Consider the following 21,108-nt stretch of genomic DNA (forward strand, 5'->3'; position numbering starts at 1 on the left):
TTGTACAAGGACAGGAAAGCCAGCAATTTCAAGGAAACCACAAGAGTTTGACCGTTCTTCAGAGCAGCTTTTGAGTGACAGGGGGAGACACTGTGTCTGGACATGTGACCATGTTCAGGAAGGTTCTTTTTTCACGTTGGACCCTTTAAAAAGCCTGTGAATTGGACAAAGGGCAGGCATTTGAAATCTTTGCTTTGACCTGCCTGGAACAAGTGAGAATGACCCAGAAAAGTGTTACCTCTGTCTGTAAAGGAGACTTGCATTTCTTGAAAAGGAATCCTGCATTTGAAAGGTGGCAGATTCCTATTGCCTCCAGTCTCTGAAGAATTCCTGCATCCAGAGCAGTTCCTGCTGCCTCCTGTGTTTTGAGAGATCCTGAAATCTCAAGAAAGCTTCTACTGCTGGACTGCTGTTTTAAAAACCTAAGCAGACTGGTTGCTGCACCCCTGATGGAAAACCTTTGTGAGGCCTGCTGCAGTTAAATTGCCGTGAACGCCTACCCATCACATACTGTTCATCAATCTCGCCTGGAGAGACTTGGAGTGACATCCAACTATTCGACTCTGGGACACCTCACCGTACCAAAAACATCCTACCAGAATGTCATAAACTCAATTATTTTTATTCTTCCTTCTATTCATAAGAAACAGCTGTAAACCAAAAATCCCTTTCCCTGGTTAACCGTTTTTTTGAATGTATGTGAGTGTGCATGAGGGTTAAGGAAATAACACTTTTTTCATATATATTGATTTATCTCATTAGTAGTTAAGACCTATTATTTATTTACCAATAAATAGTTAATGTTGTTGTTGTTTAAAGAAACCTGGTTTGGTGTGCTTTATTCTGGAGGACAAATAGAGTGTCTAATTTGACTAGTCTTTGATAGGTGAAAATTTTTCTTGATATGTTGTAACATGTGGAGTAGTGGGGAGGAATAAACAGTGCATTACTCCCACCCTGATAGTAACACTAACCAACTAGGAACACTTTAGGCAGAAAGTGGATTTGGATCAACTGCCTGGCACCAGAGGAGTGACCCATTGCTTTGTATAGATGACTTTAACTGGGAGCAGAATGAAATATTAATAACATAGTATCCCCTCTTAGAGAACACATTGGGCCCACTCCTTGGCTAAGCCTAACTAGTAATCATCATGACCTCTTCAATACCCTGCAATAAATCATGAGCCTCTAGCCAGGGACTCAAAAATTCATTCTTATTTTATATATTATATTTGTAGCATTACAGAGATGTGGTTCTGTTACTTTTCACATTAATTCAATCAAAGAGAAAGTCTCGTATAGAAAAACTATGCAATTTCTGCTTACCTTCCTCCATTTCGGACTGCGTGCTTCAGGCTCAAGAGGGCCACGGCATAGAAGACAATTTCATTCAGAATTAGCGTGGGGTGCTTTGTCCAGATGTCTCTCGGATCACGCAGGGTGACCCACCAATTCCAGTCTACCATCCTGAAGCGCTGTGAGACTTGACTCTCTCGTGTGAACTCCTACTGGAGAAAACAGCAGCTTCATTTAAAACCAGTGAGACTTTAGATAAACGGTGCACGATAGCATTCTGTGGACATGGCCAATCTTTTCATTGGTTATTGAAGAGATAATGCTCACAAGTTAAAAATTAAATGAGAACACAAGTGCATAAAGCGAGCTTCCTAGAATTAGGTTTTGGCCTTGATACATTGGAAACAACTCATCTACTGAGTTAGATGGTCACAGGTTCAAGCCCCTCTCCAGGACTTAGGTGCATTGGCTAGACTGACCTAACAGTAGAGTGCTGTACTATCTCGTAAGGAAAAGGTTAATTCTCCTCATAGCTTTTTGCCTGTTAACTGAGTTTCAATGTTTAGTTTGCTCGGTGGGAATGAACAGTTGTATCTGTTAGAGATACTGTTCAGCTGATAAGAAATTACAAAGAAACTGTCTTTGTTAGATCCAGTCGTGAAAAGGCAGCTGCCTGAGAACTGGAAAATTAGCGAGTGTGGCCAAGCAGGGGAGTAGGACAGGACAGGCAAATCGGTGCTGAGTGATAAATGAGGATTCGGTAATGCAGAAACATTCAGATTTTCACGTAGCCAGAGCGAAAGGAGTATTAACAAAGATATCTCAGAATTCAATGTAATCTGATCAGCCATCGAGCTCAAAACCTGTAAAATGGTGAATTCTCTGGTGAATCAATATTGCTAGAAGTGCATTCTTAAGTATAATTGTAATGATTATTAGTAATAGTCATCATGGTATGCTTAATTCCTAAACCCTATGATCTTGAGGAATGACTTATAAATGTAAGAACATCCATTCCTTAACAGTCTTTTGGATAAGATGTTAAACCAGGGCCTAATCTGCTCTCTCATAAAAGATCCCATTGTAATACTTGAAGCAGGGCGGGTGTCCTGGCCAACATTTATCTCTCAACCAATTTCAATTGCAAAACAGGATAGCTGGTTGTTTATCTCACTGCCGTCTGTGGAACCTGACTGTGTGCAAATTTGCCTGTCACATTTCCTTAAATGTCAAGAATGAATACACTTCAAAAGTACTTTGCTGGCTCTGAAAGGCTTTGAGATGTTCTGAGGTCATGTTGTGTTGTATAAAGCTCTTTCTTTATCATTTTAAATGCTTCCATAGCAGCTGTTCACTGTTCAGTCTAATGGAATGAACTGATTAATGGAGTATCTCGACAGTACTATGTCTTCTGGATACTGTTCCCTTGTTAAAAAAGCCCATTGTTGCCAGTCCTGTCCATGATTCTCCCATTAATTGTTCACGTTCTGAAAGCACACAGCTAATTTACTTGACCCTTGGAGGTAGCACAGCACCAAAAAGAATGGGTGGTGCGAGGCAAAAAGAAAAGAATAATGGGGAACTATTCTAAGGCAATTATCTAATTAAACAACGGCAGTAACTAAAAAGTGGGGAGAAAATTCCGAGGTTGGGTCCTCAATTTGTGCTGAATTAGTTGATCTTAGCCTGGGCAGGAGAAGGAAGTTACAGTTAATGGAATTACAACACAGAAACAGGCCATTCAGCCCACCAGTCCATGCCAGTTTTTAAACCCAGCCCCCTCCCCCATGCAAGTAGTAGTCCTAATCACATTCGCCTGCTTGGTTCCCATATGCCTCTATTCCCCTTTCCTTCAATCACATATCTAACATATTTTTAAATGATCTGTGCTTGAATCACCAACCCTGGCAGTGCATTCTGAAGCCTCACAACCCTCTGTGTAAAAAGAAAGGTTTCTCCTTCCAAATTTCTTGCTTTTAATCTTATTTCTTTGCTCCCTCTTTCTAAACTCCTCAATCTCTGGAAACAGCCTGTTTCTTACTCTGTCTCAGCCCTTCATCATTTTAAACACTTCTATAAAATCACCCCTCAATCTCCTCTGTTCTGCTGAAAACAGCCCCAATTTCTCAAGCCTTTCTTCATATTTTTATTTCCTCATACCTGTCAGTATACTACTGAATCTGTGCTGTACCTATTGCTTCAATATCCTTCCAATAATGTGGAACCTTACGTTTCAACTTTACTTCATCATGAGTAGTTCTATTTTAGTTTGACTTGAATTTGTGATCTAATACCATACACATTGGAATGCCACACAGAAGCAAAATATAAGAGCCTTGATTTTAACCTTCCCCCCAAACCCCAACAGGCAGGAGAGAATATGGGGTAAAATATCAGGATAAGGACCTGACCCCATTCCCACCACTTTAAATTTTAAAGTGCAAAAATCAGGCCATGGATGAGGCTCCCACAGAAGGCAGGTGGGGGGGTGATCTAATTTACATACCACAGCCGTGGCCTATACAACCATTAGCGCTGCGATTTAAATTTAATTTTGAGCGAGGTGGAGGCCCAATCTGTGGGTCCATGAGATAAATGCCTTTACGGTTCTGCTTGTGGACCAGGTGGAGCAGGAATGTTTCCTCCAAGCCCACAAGCTACCCAGTAAATCCCCCTCCCCACTGCGATCTGTTTGATTCTCTCCCCCGCGAACAGACCACCAACAACCATCTGCCTCCGTCACTACAATCAGACCCCTACCCTGTCCACCACCACCCCCCCAACTGGACTGATCTGCTCTCAGCTCGGCTGCTGCCTTGTGCTGCAGGCCTTCCCATCTGACAGGCAGCCTGTCAGGTGGGATACACACAATTCCCAATTTTCCATTCCAAATTTCACATTCCACCCCACCCCCATACAGAATGCATCTTGGAGATAAGCTCTGGGCCTCAGTTCCCCCCTCACCAGGAATCTGTCGCTGAGGAGTTGTAACGAGTTACTTCAGGAGGCAATGCAAGCTCCATCAATCACATTAGCAGAGCAGAGATACAGGGGCACAGTGAATAGATGAACTAGGTTGTTCACTTTCACAGAAGATGGAATAGAAGGCAATTTTCAAGCGTTTAAGCTTTCCTCTAGGGCAAAGATGCTCTTGGAAAACAAAACACACACTCTTTGTGAGCACAGAAGCAAAACCAATACATTACAGAACTCAGTTAAATATCTAACTGTTCTCCTCAGAGCCTGTTAACCATTATCAGGAAACAAAGTGCTTAAAGAGAAAATTGCAGACATATGTGCAAAGTTTGACTGCCCATTCACTCAGCCACATTTCTCTACTCCCTCTCATGACCTAGGATTGGAAAAGCACACAGGAGAAAAAAATAATAACTTGCATTTATATCACATCTTTCACAACCACAGGGGGTCTCCAGGCATTTTACAACCAATGAAGCTCATTTGAAGCATAGACACTGTTGTGATGTAGGAAATGCAGCAGTCACGTTGAGCACAGCAAGGTTGCACAAATAGCAATCTGGTAATGATCAGATAATCTATTTTTTCTAGTCACGTTGATTGAGGGATGAACATTGGCCAGGGCACTGAGGATAACTCCCCCTGCTTTTCTTCGAAACAGTGCCATGTGACCCTTTACAGGCAGCTAAGAGAGTAGACAGGGCCTCAGTTAATTTCTATCCAAAGACAAGCACCTCTGACAGTGCAGCACTCCATTGAAGTATCAGTCTAGATTATGTGCTCAAGTTGCTGGTGTGGGATGTAAACCCACAACCCTCTGGCTTGGAGGTTATCCACTGAACCACAGCAGACACCAGTACAGAGAGCATCCTGCTCTCCTCTCACAAAGCCACTGGCTGGCTCACACTGTGCCACATGCCACATGGATGCCATCAGTTCTCTGGTCCCTCAACCAAACAGCTGTCCTTTAAATGCGTCGGTGAGCTGTTTGACTGTGGGAAGCAACCCAGTCAAGTCTGATCCTGCCCAACATCCACACAAGTCAGGAAGCAATCAGAAGTGGAGCAATATTTATCCCTCCATAGCCCAGCGTTGCTGAGGCCACTTCTTGATGTAAAATTACACCTGAAACTTTAACCTGTTTTTTGCTAATTGTGCATTTCCACCATGTTAATAAGGCCATAAAAATAGCAAATCAAGCACTGGGATTCAATTCTGGAAGAATAAAATTGAAAAGCAGAGAGGCTATGCTAAACTTGTAATGAACCTTGGTTAGACCACACTTGGAGTACTGTGAACTGTTCTGGTCTCCATATTACAAAAAGGATGTGGAGGCACTGGAAAAGATGCAAGAAGATTCACAAGGATAATATCAGAACTGAGATTACAATTATCAGGAATGACTGAACAAGCTGGGGCTCTTTAGAAAAGAGAAGGCTGAGTGGTAACCTAATAGAGGTCTATAAAATTATCAAGGGGTTTGATATTGTAGATGTACAGAAGATATTTCCACTTGTGGGCGTGTCCAAAACTAGAGGTCATAAATATGAGACAGTCACTAATAAATCCAATAAGGGACTCAGTGAAACTTTTTACTTAGAGATTGGTGAGAATACTACAACATGGAGCATTTGAGGCTGAAAGCCATAGATGCATTTAAGGGGAGCTAGATAAGTACATGAGGGAGAAAGGAATTGAAGTATATGCTGATAGGGTTGGATGAGGTGGGATGGGAGGAGGCTCATGTGAAGCATAAATGCTGGTGCAGACCTGTTGGGCTGAATGGCCTGTTTCTGCATTGTATAGTCCATGTAATTCATGGATTTTATTCTAATTAATCTCAAATTAAAGCTAAGCCATTGAGGAGAGAAATCAGGAAGTAGTTTTTCACAAAAGGATAGCAAAATGTGGAACTCTCTTGCCCAAAAGGCTGTAAGTGATGGGAGACAATTGGAGCTTACAAGACTGATCGATTGGTTTTTGTTGGGTAAGGGTATCAGGGGATATGGAGCTATGGGAAAGTGGAGTTGAGGTACAGAAGAGCAATGATCTAATTCAATGACGGAGCAGGCCCATCGGGCTGATTGGATACTTCTGTTCTTATGTTCCTAAATTCTGACTACCTTTCAGATTTGCTAAATCCAATACACCTCCACAGATTGTACTGCAGCTCCCATCTATTTCAAAAGTGGAATAGGACATCCCTATGTGTCATAAAACATGTACGTGTCCAATTTATCCTGTCTTGTGTGATTTTCCCTAGTGAGCCTGCTTTTGTGCCATTTTCAAAGCCTTTGTAAAATGTGCAGTGACACTGCATGGCAGTTGTTCAAGGACACATTGTGGTGCAGTTCTAAAATCCTCAAGCCTTCTTCCACAAGACAAGAAGTGAAGCCTCCATCTTTAATTCTGTACAGCAGCGCAGCATGAGCCCTATGAGATGGGCTTTACATTTTCACGCAGTCTAAATGTAAGCAACAAAAAATGCACAATAACAGGATACTGCAGAAACAAGCCAGCGCTTTAAGTCGTACCCTAGCTTGTTGGACATTGCTGCAAAACAAAAATATAAAATCCAACCGCTGGATTTTGCAGCATATGATTTTATTTCACTAGAGGAAATGCAGCCTCCTGACCATTGCAAAACCTGACATGCACAGAACCCTATCAGCATATACTTCAATTCCTTTCTCCCTCATGTACTTACCTAGCTTCCCCTTAAATGCATCTATGCTATTTGTCTCAACTACTCCATGCAGTAGATTTAAATCCATTCACATCATTTAACACAGCCGGTAAGGACAGTATGGAAAAGGCAGCTTTATTTTGGATCTCTTCTACACTCACCAGTCAGTTCCAACTCCCTATGATATTGAGAAACATCTTCCCAGCCCTGTTAAGCTTTAGGTTAATGTGCTCAGGATAATGGATGGCAATACCTTCCCATGGATTACTTTCATGACTGCATCTATCCTGTATCTCCACAGGATCTTTAGTCTGTCTACAAAAAGTGAGGATGGACTTAGATCCAATTTCTCACCACCAGGCATGTCACAGTCATTGCAACTCAAACGTATCTCACTGTGTGGTGCTCTTTGATGTGATAAGGTGCTATATAAATGCAAATATTTTCATTAATAGTAAAAGCAATGAGGTATTGCACCCAAAAGACAAAATGACCTTCCCTTGGTCACGACATAAAATAGGGTTTCCGTCATGAAACAAAGTGTGACACTTCAATGATTGGAGGTGGTTTATTGCTCAATGTGATACTGAACTGTAACTTCAGTCTCTGGCATGGGTTCAATCAGCTGATCTCAACCTGGGCAGTGTTAAGGATGGTAAAATTAGACACCATACCCATGGGCTGAGGTGGTGAAAATCAACCAGGGTCTCTTTTGCTCATTACTATTCAGTGACTCCTGCTGGAACATTTGCATGTTAGAGTTGACAACTTAGCTTGGATGTATTTTTGACCTATTCCCAGGGGAGGTGGGAGTGGGGGGGGGGGGGGGTCATCACATGACCATCTGCCTCCAACCAACATGCCCCCGCCATTGGCCACCTGACTCATCCATCCTCGTGGCCCACTGCCTTCCCACACCAACTGGAAAGCCAACAGACTCTTCATTACCCGATTGGATGATTCTTGGTTGTCAGCCAAACAGCCTTGTTTCCCCATCTCGAATATGAATAAATGAAAGTGTTCAAAGAAAATGAAAAATAAAACCCAGAATTTCCTTTCCCTTGTTGTTTCTTCGGGGTTGCTCAGAGCAGCATTGGGATAGTAATCTCCAAGACAATCCAACAGGCCTGATGGCCCTAGGATCAAGAGCAGCTCCAATTTGCCCGGCCAAATAGCCTGCCAACATCCAGCTGCTAGGTTTATCCTGAAGAATTGAACAAAGCACCCAAGGCAGCCAAGCATCGGCAGCGGATCAATAAATTCGAATGATTTCCTTCAGGGAGGAAGCGGAGAAGATGGGAAATAAAGTTCAGATATTGCATGAAATGGCATTCCTGTTTTAAATTGATGTATATCTCAGAATACAAGAAAAATATTGACTTAATATTCACAGACTATTGGAACTGAGGGGAATTTCTGACTCTGTCCAAAATTATTTTTTTTACTAACTTACGATTGTTTAAACAACACTGCATTTCAGCAAGTGACAGCTTGTTCTCTCCTTCATCTTTCCATAGAGCTCGAATGCTCTCATAAATTCCCAAGTACCTGATGGTTAGTCTGTGTCTTGGATCTGATATTGCAGGTGATACATGGACCAGCGAATTATAGCACATGTAGGGCGATTGACACTTCAGGGACATCTTTAAATCTTAAGAGTTCCCAAAACTTTTGACACACTGTAATTAGACTGTAGCATGAGCTTCTGATGAAAGGTCCCAGACCTGAAACATTAACTCTGCTTCTCTCTCCACAGATGCTGCCAGACCTACTGAGTATTTCCAGCACTTTCTGGCTTTATTATTGTAGAGAGAGCTTGTTTAGCAACTGGTTCCCCAAATGCTACAATCTCATATCAGGAGCCACGGGAAAAAGAGTTTGCCCAGTGCAGAATGATGGCCGGGAAACCGGGCTTCCATTACCAGCATGTGATCCTCCATCCCACCGCCCCCCACATTTTCCACTGCACGCTCCTTCCAACTTCATTTTCAGGGCGTAAAATCTGGCGCCCTGGATCACCATTTTTATTTCCATCAATCTCAATGGAAGTGAAGATCGGGTGGATTCTATTACAGTTGGTCAATCCACAACGCCAGTTTTACAGCCTGGTGACTGTCAGAAAATTTATTCTCTGTATAATGGCATCTCAAATGAAGAATTGTTAAATACTGTTTTATTTTATTCAAATAAAGCTATAAATCCAGAATTATTCTATAATTTACTACTTTATTCCAGTTATGCTTTATAATGTGACGACATATTACCCATCAGGTACGACAGAAAATGTACATAGTAGGATACCATCTGTAGAGAATAAAATGTTTGCTTAGCTCTGAAAGACTCAATACAAAACATTCAATTGTCTTTTCACAGATTCTGATAGAGCAAAGGAAATGGGACGATCACTGGCGGCAATGCCATCCAGGGCCATCTAGGTCAGTGCAGTTGCTATTGCAGCCTGCCACCTAATCAACTCAAAGGAAACGACCATCAACAAAAGAAACGCAGAGTGAAAAAGCTGCTTAAACTCTCTCTGCAAAATGTTGCTCTGCACACTACCTTCTTGGCTGCCTTCACCACCGAAGATGTGGACACAGTGCTGACAGCCACCAAGTCTAGGAAGGCTGCTGCGATTGATAGCAGCTACCCAGAATTGCTCAGGAGGCAGGGCCCAAATGGATAGTTGTGGCTTCCCAAACACACCTCGAAAATCCTTGACACTGGGATAATTGTGACAGTCTAGCACTATTCCAAAGTCAGTGCCTTCCTAAAGCCAGGAAAACCAACCCATGATCCCAAAAGCTATTGTCCCATCGCCCTTCTCTCTATGATCCTTAAGATGGTCAAATGGCTCCTCCTTAACTCAATAAAACCAGTTTTAGAAGCTCCTGTCCCAAACGAGTAAGTAGGCTTCAGAGAAGGAAGAAGATGCCCTGACCAGGTCTTTGCTCTCACTAGCAACAGGGATCTAGAAGCAGCTGAAGACTGGAGCTGCTTTTAGACTTGTCATCGGTAAACAACACTGTCTGGTGTGGACACCTGCTACAGAAGCTTTCAGTAATCATTCAATGCCTCAGCTTCCCATTCACAAAGACTCAAAAAACCCACCACGAAAGCATTTAAAATTGTGCTGGCCATTCTGGGAAAGAGCAGCTAATATTCATGCAGCTGGTATAAACCCACCTACCAGATGTATAGAATCATGGGACGCATGCAACACAAAGAAGCAACACCTCATCATTGACCAACAGCAGAGGTCCCTGGCTTCAGCTCCTTCGAAGAAAGTGGACAGTGCTCAACAGAATCCACACAGGACATGGACAATGCAGCCACCTGCTCCACAAGTGGAAGCTGAGGGATGGTCCAAAGTGTGATTGTGGCCATGTGTCCCTGACCATGGAACACATCACATTAACCTGCCCACTAAGATCTGTTCTGAGAGGCACCTAATTTCTCCACTCAGCTTCGCAGGAGGCCATCAACTGAATAGCCAAAGGAAACGTCCCATTATAAACTTTTCCTGTCATATGAAAGTAGTTGTGTAGTTTGATAGTTGCCCCAGGCATTCTGTAATCCGAAGAGATGTGGGGCGGTGGGGGCAAATCTCCAGAGTGGAGAGGTTCTCTCACTCATCCATCTTAACTTCAGAGGAAGAGCCACAAAAACCTCAGATACAATGGCCCTTCCCTCCAGAGCTCATCCACTCGTGTTACTGCTCGCAAGCAGGAGGATCTCCTGCCTGTGAAAATATACCCCTGTGGATTCTTGTTTTTTAATAATGCCATGTATAGGTGGCACCATCTCTTTATACAGCACCACACACACCACACTTCTTCCAGTGGTGTTGGCACGCAGGCCTCGCACCAGACAGCACTTGGCTAGTCACAGCCAGATTGCCGGTAACTCTGTTTGTGATGGCTGCATTGATGCTTTATCCTCAACGTATACAAGGAATGCAGTAAAGTAGCTCGGGGAGATTTGACTTTCGGGCCACAGTGTAAATGGGTGCTGTTGAGTTGGCAGCTCGTTTTACATCTCTCTTACTTTTTATTTCCATTGACTTCGAAGGGGTGAGATGTAAAACGAGCTGCCAACTCTCTATCACCCATTTTACATCGCCGCACATCAGGTAAGACATCAAGTTGTCTCCATCTTAGCACTTGATTTTTTTGGGGGTGGGGGGTGGTGTTGGTGACCTAAAAGTTAAATGGATTGTAAATACTGCTGATGACCAAATTGCTTTTAGTTGAGCTGATTTTTGTAGGACAGCTCAACAGCCAAGTTAGGCCTCACCCCTGAATAACCTAAAACCAATGTAATCCCCAATCTATTATACTTACATTCTCCAAATCTCTTCAAAACACGACCTTCAGTTTCATGATGTGACTGTGCTTTGTGTACTCCACTGAAACTATTATTTGTAATGGTGACAGACAGCAGCATATTTTACTGCTGCCCAGAGGTTGTCCTCTGAGTATGATTCAATGTGACTGACAAGCATTAAGACAGAATACTAAAGGGATTGTGCCCATGGAATAAAAGGGACAGTGGCAGTGTGGATTCAAAATTAGCTGAAGGACAGGAAACAGAAAGTGGTGGTGAACAGTTGTTTTTTTCAGACTGGAGGACGGTATATAGTGGGGTTTCACAGGGGTCGGTACTAGGACTCCTGTTTTTCTTGATGTATATTAGTGACTGAGACTTGGGTGTACATGGCACAATTTCAAAATTTGCAGATGACACAAAACATGGAAGTATTGTAAACTGTGAGGAGGACAGTGATAAACACAGGCTGGTGGAATGGGCAGACACATGGCAGATGAAATTTAATGCAGAGAAGTGTGAAGTGATACATTTTTGTAGGAAGATCGAGAAAAGGCATTATAAAAAAAGGATACAATTCTAAAGGGGGTACAGGAACAGAGGGGGTACATGTGCACAAATCATTGAAGGTGGCAGGGAAGATTGGGAAAATGGTTAAAAAGGCATATGGGATCCTGGGTTTTATAAATAGAGGCATAGAGAACAAGAGCAAGGAAGTTATGATGGGCCTTTATAAAACACCGGTTCGGCCAAAACTAGAGTATTGTGTCCAACTCTGAGCATTGCACTTTAGGAAGGATGTGAAGGCTTTAGAGAGGGTGCAGAAAAGATTTATGAGAATGGATCAAGGGATGAGGGACTTCAGTTATGATTGGAGAAGTTGGGGTTGTTCTCCTTAGAGAAGAGGAGGTTGAGAGGAGATATGATAGAGGTTTTCAAAATCATGAGGGGTCTGGACAGAGTAAATAGGTAAACTGTTCCCAATGGCAGAAGGGTTGAGACCCAAAGTGCAGAGATTTAAAGTGATTGGCAGCAGAAGCAGTGAGTTGTTAGGATCGGGAATGCACTGCCTGCGAATGTGGTGGAGGCAGATTCAATTCCGACTTTCGAAAGGGAATTGGATAAGCACCTGAAGGAAAAGATTTGGAGGACTACAGGGAAAGGACGGGAATGTGACGTTAGCTAAATGGCTCTTGCAGAGAGCTGACATGGAACTGACAGGCCAAATGGCCTCCTTCTGTGCTGTAACCATTCTATGGGTGCTTGGACGATGGTCAGTTAGTTGATCTCGCTCAGGGTGGCAGATGGAGATGCTACAGTGATGTTCACTGCTCCTAGATCAGGAAGGGGGTGGAAATAAAAATACTTGGGGTTCTGATAACTGGGAAAGATTGCACAATAGTGTCAAAATAAGCTTGGTGCAGGGATCTGAATGGCTGTCGAGTTTTAAACTGCTCATGCACTATGACTGGATTTAAAGAAACAGTCACCAAATCAAAACTGGTGCACAGTATTCAGTTTCATACAAAATTCCTCAGATAATGAAGCAGTTCAGTGCCTGCATGCAGCAAGACCTGGACAATATCAGCCTTAGGCTGATAAATGATAAGTAACATTCACACCACACAAGTGTCAGGAATTGAGCATCTCCAACAAGAGAGATTTTGACCACCTCCCGTTGACACTCCATGGCATTACCATCGTTAAATATCCCAGCAGCAACATCCTGGGGGTTACCATTGACCAGAAACTTAACTGGACCAGCCTCATAAGTGCCGTGGCTACAAAAAGCTGGGAATTCTGCGGTGAGAGAATCATCTCCTGGCTCCCCAAAGCCTTTCCACCATCTACAAGGCACAAGTCAGGAGTGTAATGGAATGCTCTCCACTTGCCTGGATGGATGCAGCTCCAACAACACTCAAGAAGTTCAACATCACCCAAAACAGAACATTTTGCTTGATCAGTACTAAATCCACTTGCTTAAACATCCACTCCCTCCACCACCAGAGTACCGTGACTGCAGTGTGCACCATCATTTGGACGCACTGCAACTCACAAAGGCTTTTTCAGCAGCATTTCCCAAACCCATGACCACCACCACCTAGAAGGACAAGGGCAGCAGGCGCATGGGAACACCACTACCTGCACTTGCCCCTCCAAGTTGCAAACCATCCTGACTTTGGCATTTATCAGTGTTTCTTCATCGTTACTAGATCAAAATCCTGGAACTCCCTAAGGTGTGCCTCAGTCGGTAGCTCTCTCACCTGAGTCAGAAGGTTGTGGGTTCAAATACCATTCCAGGGACTACAGCATACACACTATAGGCTGATACTGCAGTGCAGTACTGGGGAAGTGCTGCACTGTCAGAAGTGTCATCTTTTGGATCAGATGTTAAACTGAGGCCCAATCTGCCTCTCAGGTGGACATGGCACCATTTGAAGAGATGGGGAATACTCCCCACCTTCCTGGCCAATATTTATCCTTCAACCAACATCACTAAAACAGAGTACCTAGTCATTATCACATTGTTGTTTGTGGAAGCTTGCTATGTGTAAATCAGCTGCTGCATTTCCTACAACAGTGACTACACTTCAAAAGTACTACATTGGCTGTAAAGCGCTTTGGGACATCCTGAAATTGTGAAAGGTACTATATAAATGCAAGTTTTTCTTTTCTTTCTGAAAACTGATAGTCCATTCGGTATATTCAATGTGGGAGCTGCCTCTCATGGTACTGGCTTCACTCAGCTGGCTCTGACTGGACTGACCTCACTTTAGATTACATAACAGTTCTATAAGAGTATTTGTCCTTCTGTGTAATTGAGCAGCCTGTTGGGCCATTTTACCCATTCAGCAAAGTGTCAATCGGCAATCGTAATGTGGAAAATAAACAGCGATCGTCCTCAGGAGACTGTGATCTGATGTCAGGATGACAAGTGTTGTCTTTTCTAACAACTTCAGGCCTGTAGCCAAGGAAGGCATACGCCCCACGAATCCTAATCAGCCACATCAGCATTCAAATAGCTGGTTTGGGAAGAACAGATCAATGTGGATTGATTCACTTATTGACTGCAGCGTTTCACAAAGTCAAGCTTTCACCAGTCAGGTCAACACCTTATCTGCCAGTATAGACATTGGGTAAACTTTTGGGCTAGATTTTCAATCCTTCATTGTGCATGGGCAGGAAAGCGAATACTGTAAATGTCCAGCCAAACTGTTTGTCTTTATACTTTCCCTCTATATTATACATGTATAAGAGAGAAAATGGGGGGAAAGACAGGGAAAGAGACTGTCATGCAGAGTGGCAGCATGGACGTGATGGGCTGAATGGCCTCCTGTGCTGCAACCATTCTATGATTCTTTGATCCTCTAGAGAGAAAGATAAAGAGAGACAAGTGAAGACAAACATAGAAACAGAGGCCGGTCTTTTCCGGGCCCTTTAGGGAGAGGCTGGAGGCGAGAAGGCTGGCAAAATGGCGCCTCCGATGCCATTTTGCCATTGCCTGGAAAGTTGGCAGATTGGCTGCCTGCTGGAGGTCAATTGAGCCACTTAAGTGGTCAATTAGGGCAACTTTCCACCTCGCGGTCATTTTGCCTGTGTCGGGAGGGCCCTGCGGCCACTTGGATGAACTGCCCAGTGAAACCTAGCAGCCCCTATTTGGGCACTCTATGGCCCATGAAGGGGCCCTGCTGGCAGCAATGTCTGCCGCATATCAATGATGCCACCTGCCCTCAGTGACAGCCCCCTCCGATCACCTGGCAGTCAGACCCAGGCTACCCCCAACCCAAATATATCAGTCTCTGAGGGTGCCCAGCCATTGAGGCACTCTCTCCCTGCAACTGCAGCCTCAGCCTCAGCAATGGCCACTGCTAGCAAGAATGCTGCTGAGCTGCTGGCCCTCTGATTGGGTCAGCAACTCTTTGGGGGCAGGCCATCATCCTTAATAGGATGGTATCCCTGGTGGCAGCCATTTAATTGGGTCCCCGGGTCCCGCCACCTGCCACAGTGGGGTTGCCTCCCACTTTCGGGCCTGGTGGCGGGACATTTGCTGTCCTAGAAAAATTCAGCCCAGAGTTAATATTTCAGAAAGTTTCTCCTGAGGCCATTAGGTAGGAAGGAGGTGGAGCCTCATGGGATCAGGGGAGCAGCAGTGTAACAATTCCCTTATGGGGCCTCTTCTTCCTGAAGACTAGGTTTCACCGAGGGAAATTTCAAAGCCTGCCAGCCAGCAGAAGCAAGCAATAGCAATGATAGAGTGTGATTTTCCATTCTGTTCCTGCCAAAGGTGTGCAGCATACCATATCCCCATAGCCCTACTTCTGTGCAACCAGTACTCCCATCTGAGTCAGGCAACAGGCCCACTTATGATATACATAGGCCTCCAATTATCATTTTAGGACTCAACAAGATGGAGCATGTGCCGTGCAAGCTTCTGGTGGTCCAACATGTGACAATGTACTTTTATGGGAAAGATGAATTTATGAGAAGCTGAGGCAGTGGTGGTGTCCATCACAGTCTAGGTTTAAGTGCCGATGCTTTCTTCGCAGAACCATTCCAAGGCAGCTCACGACAGCGAGTATCAGTCGGTGTCTGTTACACCCCTCTCTCCCACACACCAAGTGAGAAACTGAGGAACTGAGCCTAGTGGGAGCAGGTTGGGAATTGGGAAGGGGGCAGAAGTCAGACTGCAAGGGAACAGGGTAAAGGACTCAGGTCAATGCTGAGCCTGGGGCAGAAGGCAAAGGGTTGGGAACCTGGGAGGGAATGGGCAATCTGGATAATTGCCGTGGAGGAAGTGAGAAGTGGGTGGAGTGAGGTCAGAGGCGGGTTAGGCCAGGAGGAAGTACGGAGATGCTGGATTTAGGGTTAGGGGGGAGAGTGAAGAGTCCAGAGCCTGGGAGGCAATGGGCTGTCTGGACTACGGCCTGGTAGGAAGTGTGAGGCCTGGGTAGAAGTTTAATTGCATTTAGGTAGAGGGGGTCCTGGGCATGTGGCAGTTGGACTGGAGGCAAGGAACACGTAACCAGCAGTATCCCATTTGAATCAGAAGCTCCAATTAATGCTACACTAGATCGCAGTGGTTAATCTACACAGAATTTCAACTGCACTAAGTCTGAACAGTTGTAGATTTCTTAAGACTTACATAAACCTCTGTGGCCTCAGGGCAGAAGCTTCCCCTCCTCGTTACAGGTTCACCCTCTCTGGTTGTTTTTCAAAACAACTGGCTGGATGTATCTGAATAAGACTGGGTTACTGGAGTACATTTCAGGCTCCACTGAATGTTACAGAACAATAGAGACTTTGTGTTAGAATTTCTGACTGTCAACCCTAGATCAGGTTTGTTATAAATTTCAGATAAAACCCTGATTTGCTCATTTGTGAACCTTTAATCTTCAATAAGCAATGGAATCTGCAAAAATGAAATGATTAATATTTTACATCAGTGTGCATCTCCTACCTCTAAAAGCTTATTTCTTATTTTCATTCCTTTTGACCAATTTTTATGATGACTTGTGTTTCATTATAAATGTCTCTGTCTACAAAATGGAAATTGCCTATGTCAACTCAGCACAAAATATTTGCTTAATCTGGCCACTTTCCCAGGGTCTGTGATGCAGTCACAGACCTATATTATTTCTGTCCCCCTTTGAAAATGTTTGATTATTTTTGTCAGGATCTCCTGAAATGGAATAGTTTGCTCAGTAAGCTTAGTGCCCGGCATTGTCACAGAGCGGGTCTCAAACTCAGCAGCCTCCTTCACTCAGTTCAGGACTTATACTAGTGAGACCACCTTTAGCTATCAGCAAAAACTATGTCCGGTATTGCTAAGGATATCTGGCTAAACAGAGGGACTTCGTTGGCACTCATGCCTCCCCAGCAGGGAGTGCCTAATCTCAGCTCTGCCATTTGGAGCAGGCCCAAAAAATAAAGACCATCTCCTTCTCCTGCTGCGAATGAAACCAGATGGCACATCCACCCAGACCACTCTCAAAAAAGTGTCCCAGCATTTTCACCATTTTATCAGCAGGCTAACAGTAAGTTGTCAGGCCATCCCTTGGTTGGGGAATGGTGTGTTGCACAGGGAGATAAAACACATACCCTATTTAACAAAGCAAATAATAATTCCCATTGAGATTCGGAACATAGGAGCAGGAGTAGACCATTCAGCTCATCGAGCTGCACTGCCATTCAATACAACCATGGCTGATCTTCCACTTCAATACCTTTGTCCCTCACTATCCTCATATCCCCTTGCATCATTTGTATTTAGAAATCGGTCAATCTCTGCTTTAAACATACACAATGACTGAGCTTCCACAGCCCTCTGGGCTAGAGAATTCCAAAGATTCACAACCCACTGAGTAAAGAAATTTCTCCTCATCTCTGTCCTAAGTGGCTTCCCCCTCATTTTGAAAGTGTGTCCCCTGGTTCTAGACTCCCCAACCTAGGGAGGATTCTTATATATTGCTGCTCCTCCATCACACATTTGTTATATTTCAAATGTTTTAGAAAAGCTAATGCTACATCAACAACATTTGCTTTGAAAACATTCACATTATTCTGAGAACTGTTTCTGCAAAGAAGGGAAGTTATGAGTCGCCCTGTTTTTCGCAGCGACTGGTTAGGCAGATGTCTTTACAGATCAAATCTGCAAGTCTTTCTGCAACCTCAGGCATAGATCAGACAGCAGATGTGCTGCTGAACCTCTCTCCCCCCAGGTACTACTATTTAGAAAAAGAGACACATTAGTGTTACTCTGCAAATTCTACACTATCGGATCTCAAGTTCCAGTTGTCAAAAGCAGCTGGGATTGCTGCAGAAATGAGGACAGAAAGTTTTTCATCCAACTTAGTCAGCTAGGAATTCAACTGGACTCCTTCATGAGTTACTGGTTTCCGAGCTATTTATTTTCCAATTTAAATATTTGCAATAAACATGGTTCACTAATGTCCTTTAGGGAAGGAAATCTGCTGTCCTTACCTGGTCTGGCCGACATGTGATTCCAGACCCACAGCAATGTGCTTGACTCTTAAATGCCCTCTGAAATGGCCTAACAAGTCACTCAGTTGTATCTAACCATTATGATGTCAATAATGAATGAAACCGGACGGACCACCCGGCATCGACCTAGACACCGGAAATGACAACGGCAAACCCAGCCCTGTCGACCCTGAAAAGTCCTCCTTACTAACATCTGGGGGCTTGTGCCAAAGTTGGAGAGCTGTCCCACAGACTAGTCAAGCAATAGCCTGACATAGTCATAAAGACAATGTCCCAGACACTGCCATCACCATCCCCGGGTATGTCCTGTCCCACCGGCAGGACAGACCCAGCAGAGGTGGCGGCACAGTGGTATACAGTCGGGAGGGAGTTGCCCTGGGAGTCCTCAACATCGACTCCAGACCCCATGACATCTCATGACATCAGGTCAAACATAGGCAACGAAACCTCCAACTGATTACCACCTACCGCCCTCCCTCAGCTGATGAATCAGTACTCCTCCATGTTGATCACAACTTGGAGGAAGCACTGAGGGTGGCAAGGACGCAAAATGAACTCTGGGTGGGGGACTTCAATGTCCATCACCAAGAGTGCCTCTGTAGCACCACTACTGACCGAGTTGGCCAAGTACTAAAGGACATAGCTGCTAGACTGGGTATGTGGCAGGTAATGATGGAACCAACAAGAGGGAAAAACATACTTGACCTCATCCTCACCAATCTACCTGCCACAGATGCATCTGTCCATGACAGTATTGGTAGGAGTGATCACCGCACAGTCCTTGTGGAAACGAAGTCCCGTCTTCACATTGAGGATACCCTCCATCGTGTTGTGTGGCACCACCACTGTGCTAAATGGGATAGATTTCAATCAGATCCAGTAATGCAAAATTGGGCATCCATGAGGTGCTGTGGGCCATCAGCAGCAGCAGAATTGTACTCAACCACAATCTGTAACCTCATGGCCCGGCATATCACCCACTCTACCATTACCATTAAGCCAGGAGACCAACCCTGGTTCAATGAAGAGTGCAGGAGGGCACGCCAGGAGCAGCACCAGACATACCTCAAAATGAGGTGCCAACCTGGTGAAGCTACAACACAGGACTACTTCGTGCCAAGCTGCATAAGCAGCATGTGATAGACAGAGCTAAGCGATCCCATAACCAACGGATCAGATCTAAGCTCTGCAGTCCTGCCACATCCAGCTGTGAATGGTGGTGGACAATTAAACAACTAACTGGAAGAGGTGGCTCCACAAATATCACCATCTTCAATGATGGGGGAGCCCAGCACATCAGTACGAAAGATAAGGCAGAAGCATTTGCAACAATCGTCAGCCAGAAGAGCCGAGTTGATGATCCATCTCCGCCTCCTCCTGAAGTCCCCAGCATCAAAGATGCCAGACTTCAGCCAATTCAATTCACTCCACGTGATATCAAGAAACGATTGAAGGCACTGGATACTGCAAAGGCTATGGGCCCTGACAATATTCCGGCAAAAGTACCGAAGACCTGTGCTCCAGAACTTGCCGCGCCCCTAGCCAAGCTGTTCCAGTACAGCTATAACACTGGCATCTACCCGGCAATGTAGAAAATTGCCCAGGTATGTCTTGTACACAAAAAGCAGGACAAGTCCAACCCGACCAATTACCGCCCCATCAGTCTGATCTCAATCATCAGTAAATTGATGAAAGGTGTCATCGACAGTGCTATCAAGTGATGCTCAGTTTGGGTTGTGCCAGGGCCACTCAGCTCCTGACCTCATTACAGCCTTGGTTCAAATATGGACAAAAGAGCTGAACTCAAGAGGTGAGGTGCCCTTGAAATCAAGGCAACATTTGACCAAGTATGGCATCAAGAAGCCCTAGCAAAACTGGAGTCAGTGGGAATCAGGGGGAAAATTCTCCACTGGTTGCAGTCGTAGCTAGCACAAAGGAAGATGGTTGTGGTTGTTGGCGGTCAATCATCTCAGATGTAGGACATCACTGCAGGAGTTCCTCAAGGTAGTGTCCTAGGCCCAACCATCTTCAGCTGCTTCATCAATGACCTTCCTTCAATCATAAGGTCAGAAGTGGGGATGTTCGTTGATGATTGCACAATCTTCAGCACCATTCGCGACTCCTCAGATACTGAAGCAGTCTGTGTAGAAATGCAGCAAGACTTGGACAATATCCAGGCTTGGGCTGATAAGTGGCAAGTAACATTCGCGCCACACAAGTGCCAGGCAATGACCATCTGCAACAAGAGAGAATCTAACTATCTCCCCTTGACATTACAATCACTGAATCCCCCACTATCAACATCTTGGGGGTTACCATTGACCGGAAACTGAACTGGAATGGCCATATAAATACTGTGGGAACAAGAGCAGGTCAGAGGCTAGGAATCCTGCGGTGAGTAACTCACCTCCTGACTCCCCAAAGCCTGTCCACCATCTACAAGGCACAAGTCAGGAGTGTGATGGAATACTCTCCACTTGCCTGGATGGGTGCAGCTCCAAGAACACTCAAGAAGCTCGACACCATCCAGGACAAAGTAGCCCACTTGATTGGCACTCCATCCACAAACATTCACTCCCTCCACCACCAACACACAGTGGCAGCAGTGTGTACCATCTACAAGATGCACTGCAGCAATGCACCAAGGTTCATTAGACAGCACCTTCCAAACCTGGGACCTCAACCACCTAGAAGGTCAAGGGCAGCAAATACATGGGAACATCACCAACTGCAAGTTCCCCTCCAAGTCACACACCATCCTGACTTGGAACAATATCGCTGGTCCTTCACTGTCCCTGGGTCAAAATCCTGGAACTCCCTTC

General features: G+C 44.6%; 1 protein-coding gene across 5 annotated transcripts in view; it reads right to left on the bottom strand.

Annotated features, from left to right (window-relative positions):
• Positions 1-21,108, bottom strand: part of LOC137382793 (uncharacterized) — a 190,001-nt gene that overhangs the window by 115,993 nt on the left and 52,900 nt on the right. For 2 of the 5 annotated variants that reach the window (XM_068055217.1, XM_068055213.1), the window contains exon 2: positions 1,330-1,508. In XM_068055217.1, coding sequence (XP_067911318.1) covers positions 1,330-1,469 — 140 coding nt within the window. In that variant the 5' untranslated portion in view covers positions 1,470-1,508. Of the gene's footprint in view, positions 1-1,329; positions 1,512-4,694; positions 4,816-21,108 lie in introns of those variants that run through there. The other 3 variants (XM_068055215.1, XM_068055214.1, XM_068055219.1) reach the window with 3 other exon arrangements.

Source organism: Heterodontus francisci, chromosome 23 (assembly GCF_036365525.1).
Source record: "Heterodontus francisci isolate sHetFra1 chromosome 23, sHetFra1.hap1, whole genome shotgun sequence".
NCBI classification, from domain to species: domain Eukaryota; kingdom Metazoa; phylum Chordata; class Chondrichthyes; order Heterodontiformes; family Heterodontidae; genus Heterodontus; species Heterodontus francisci.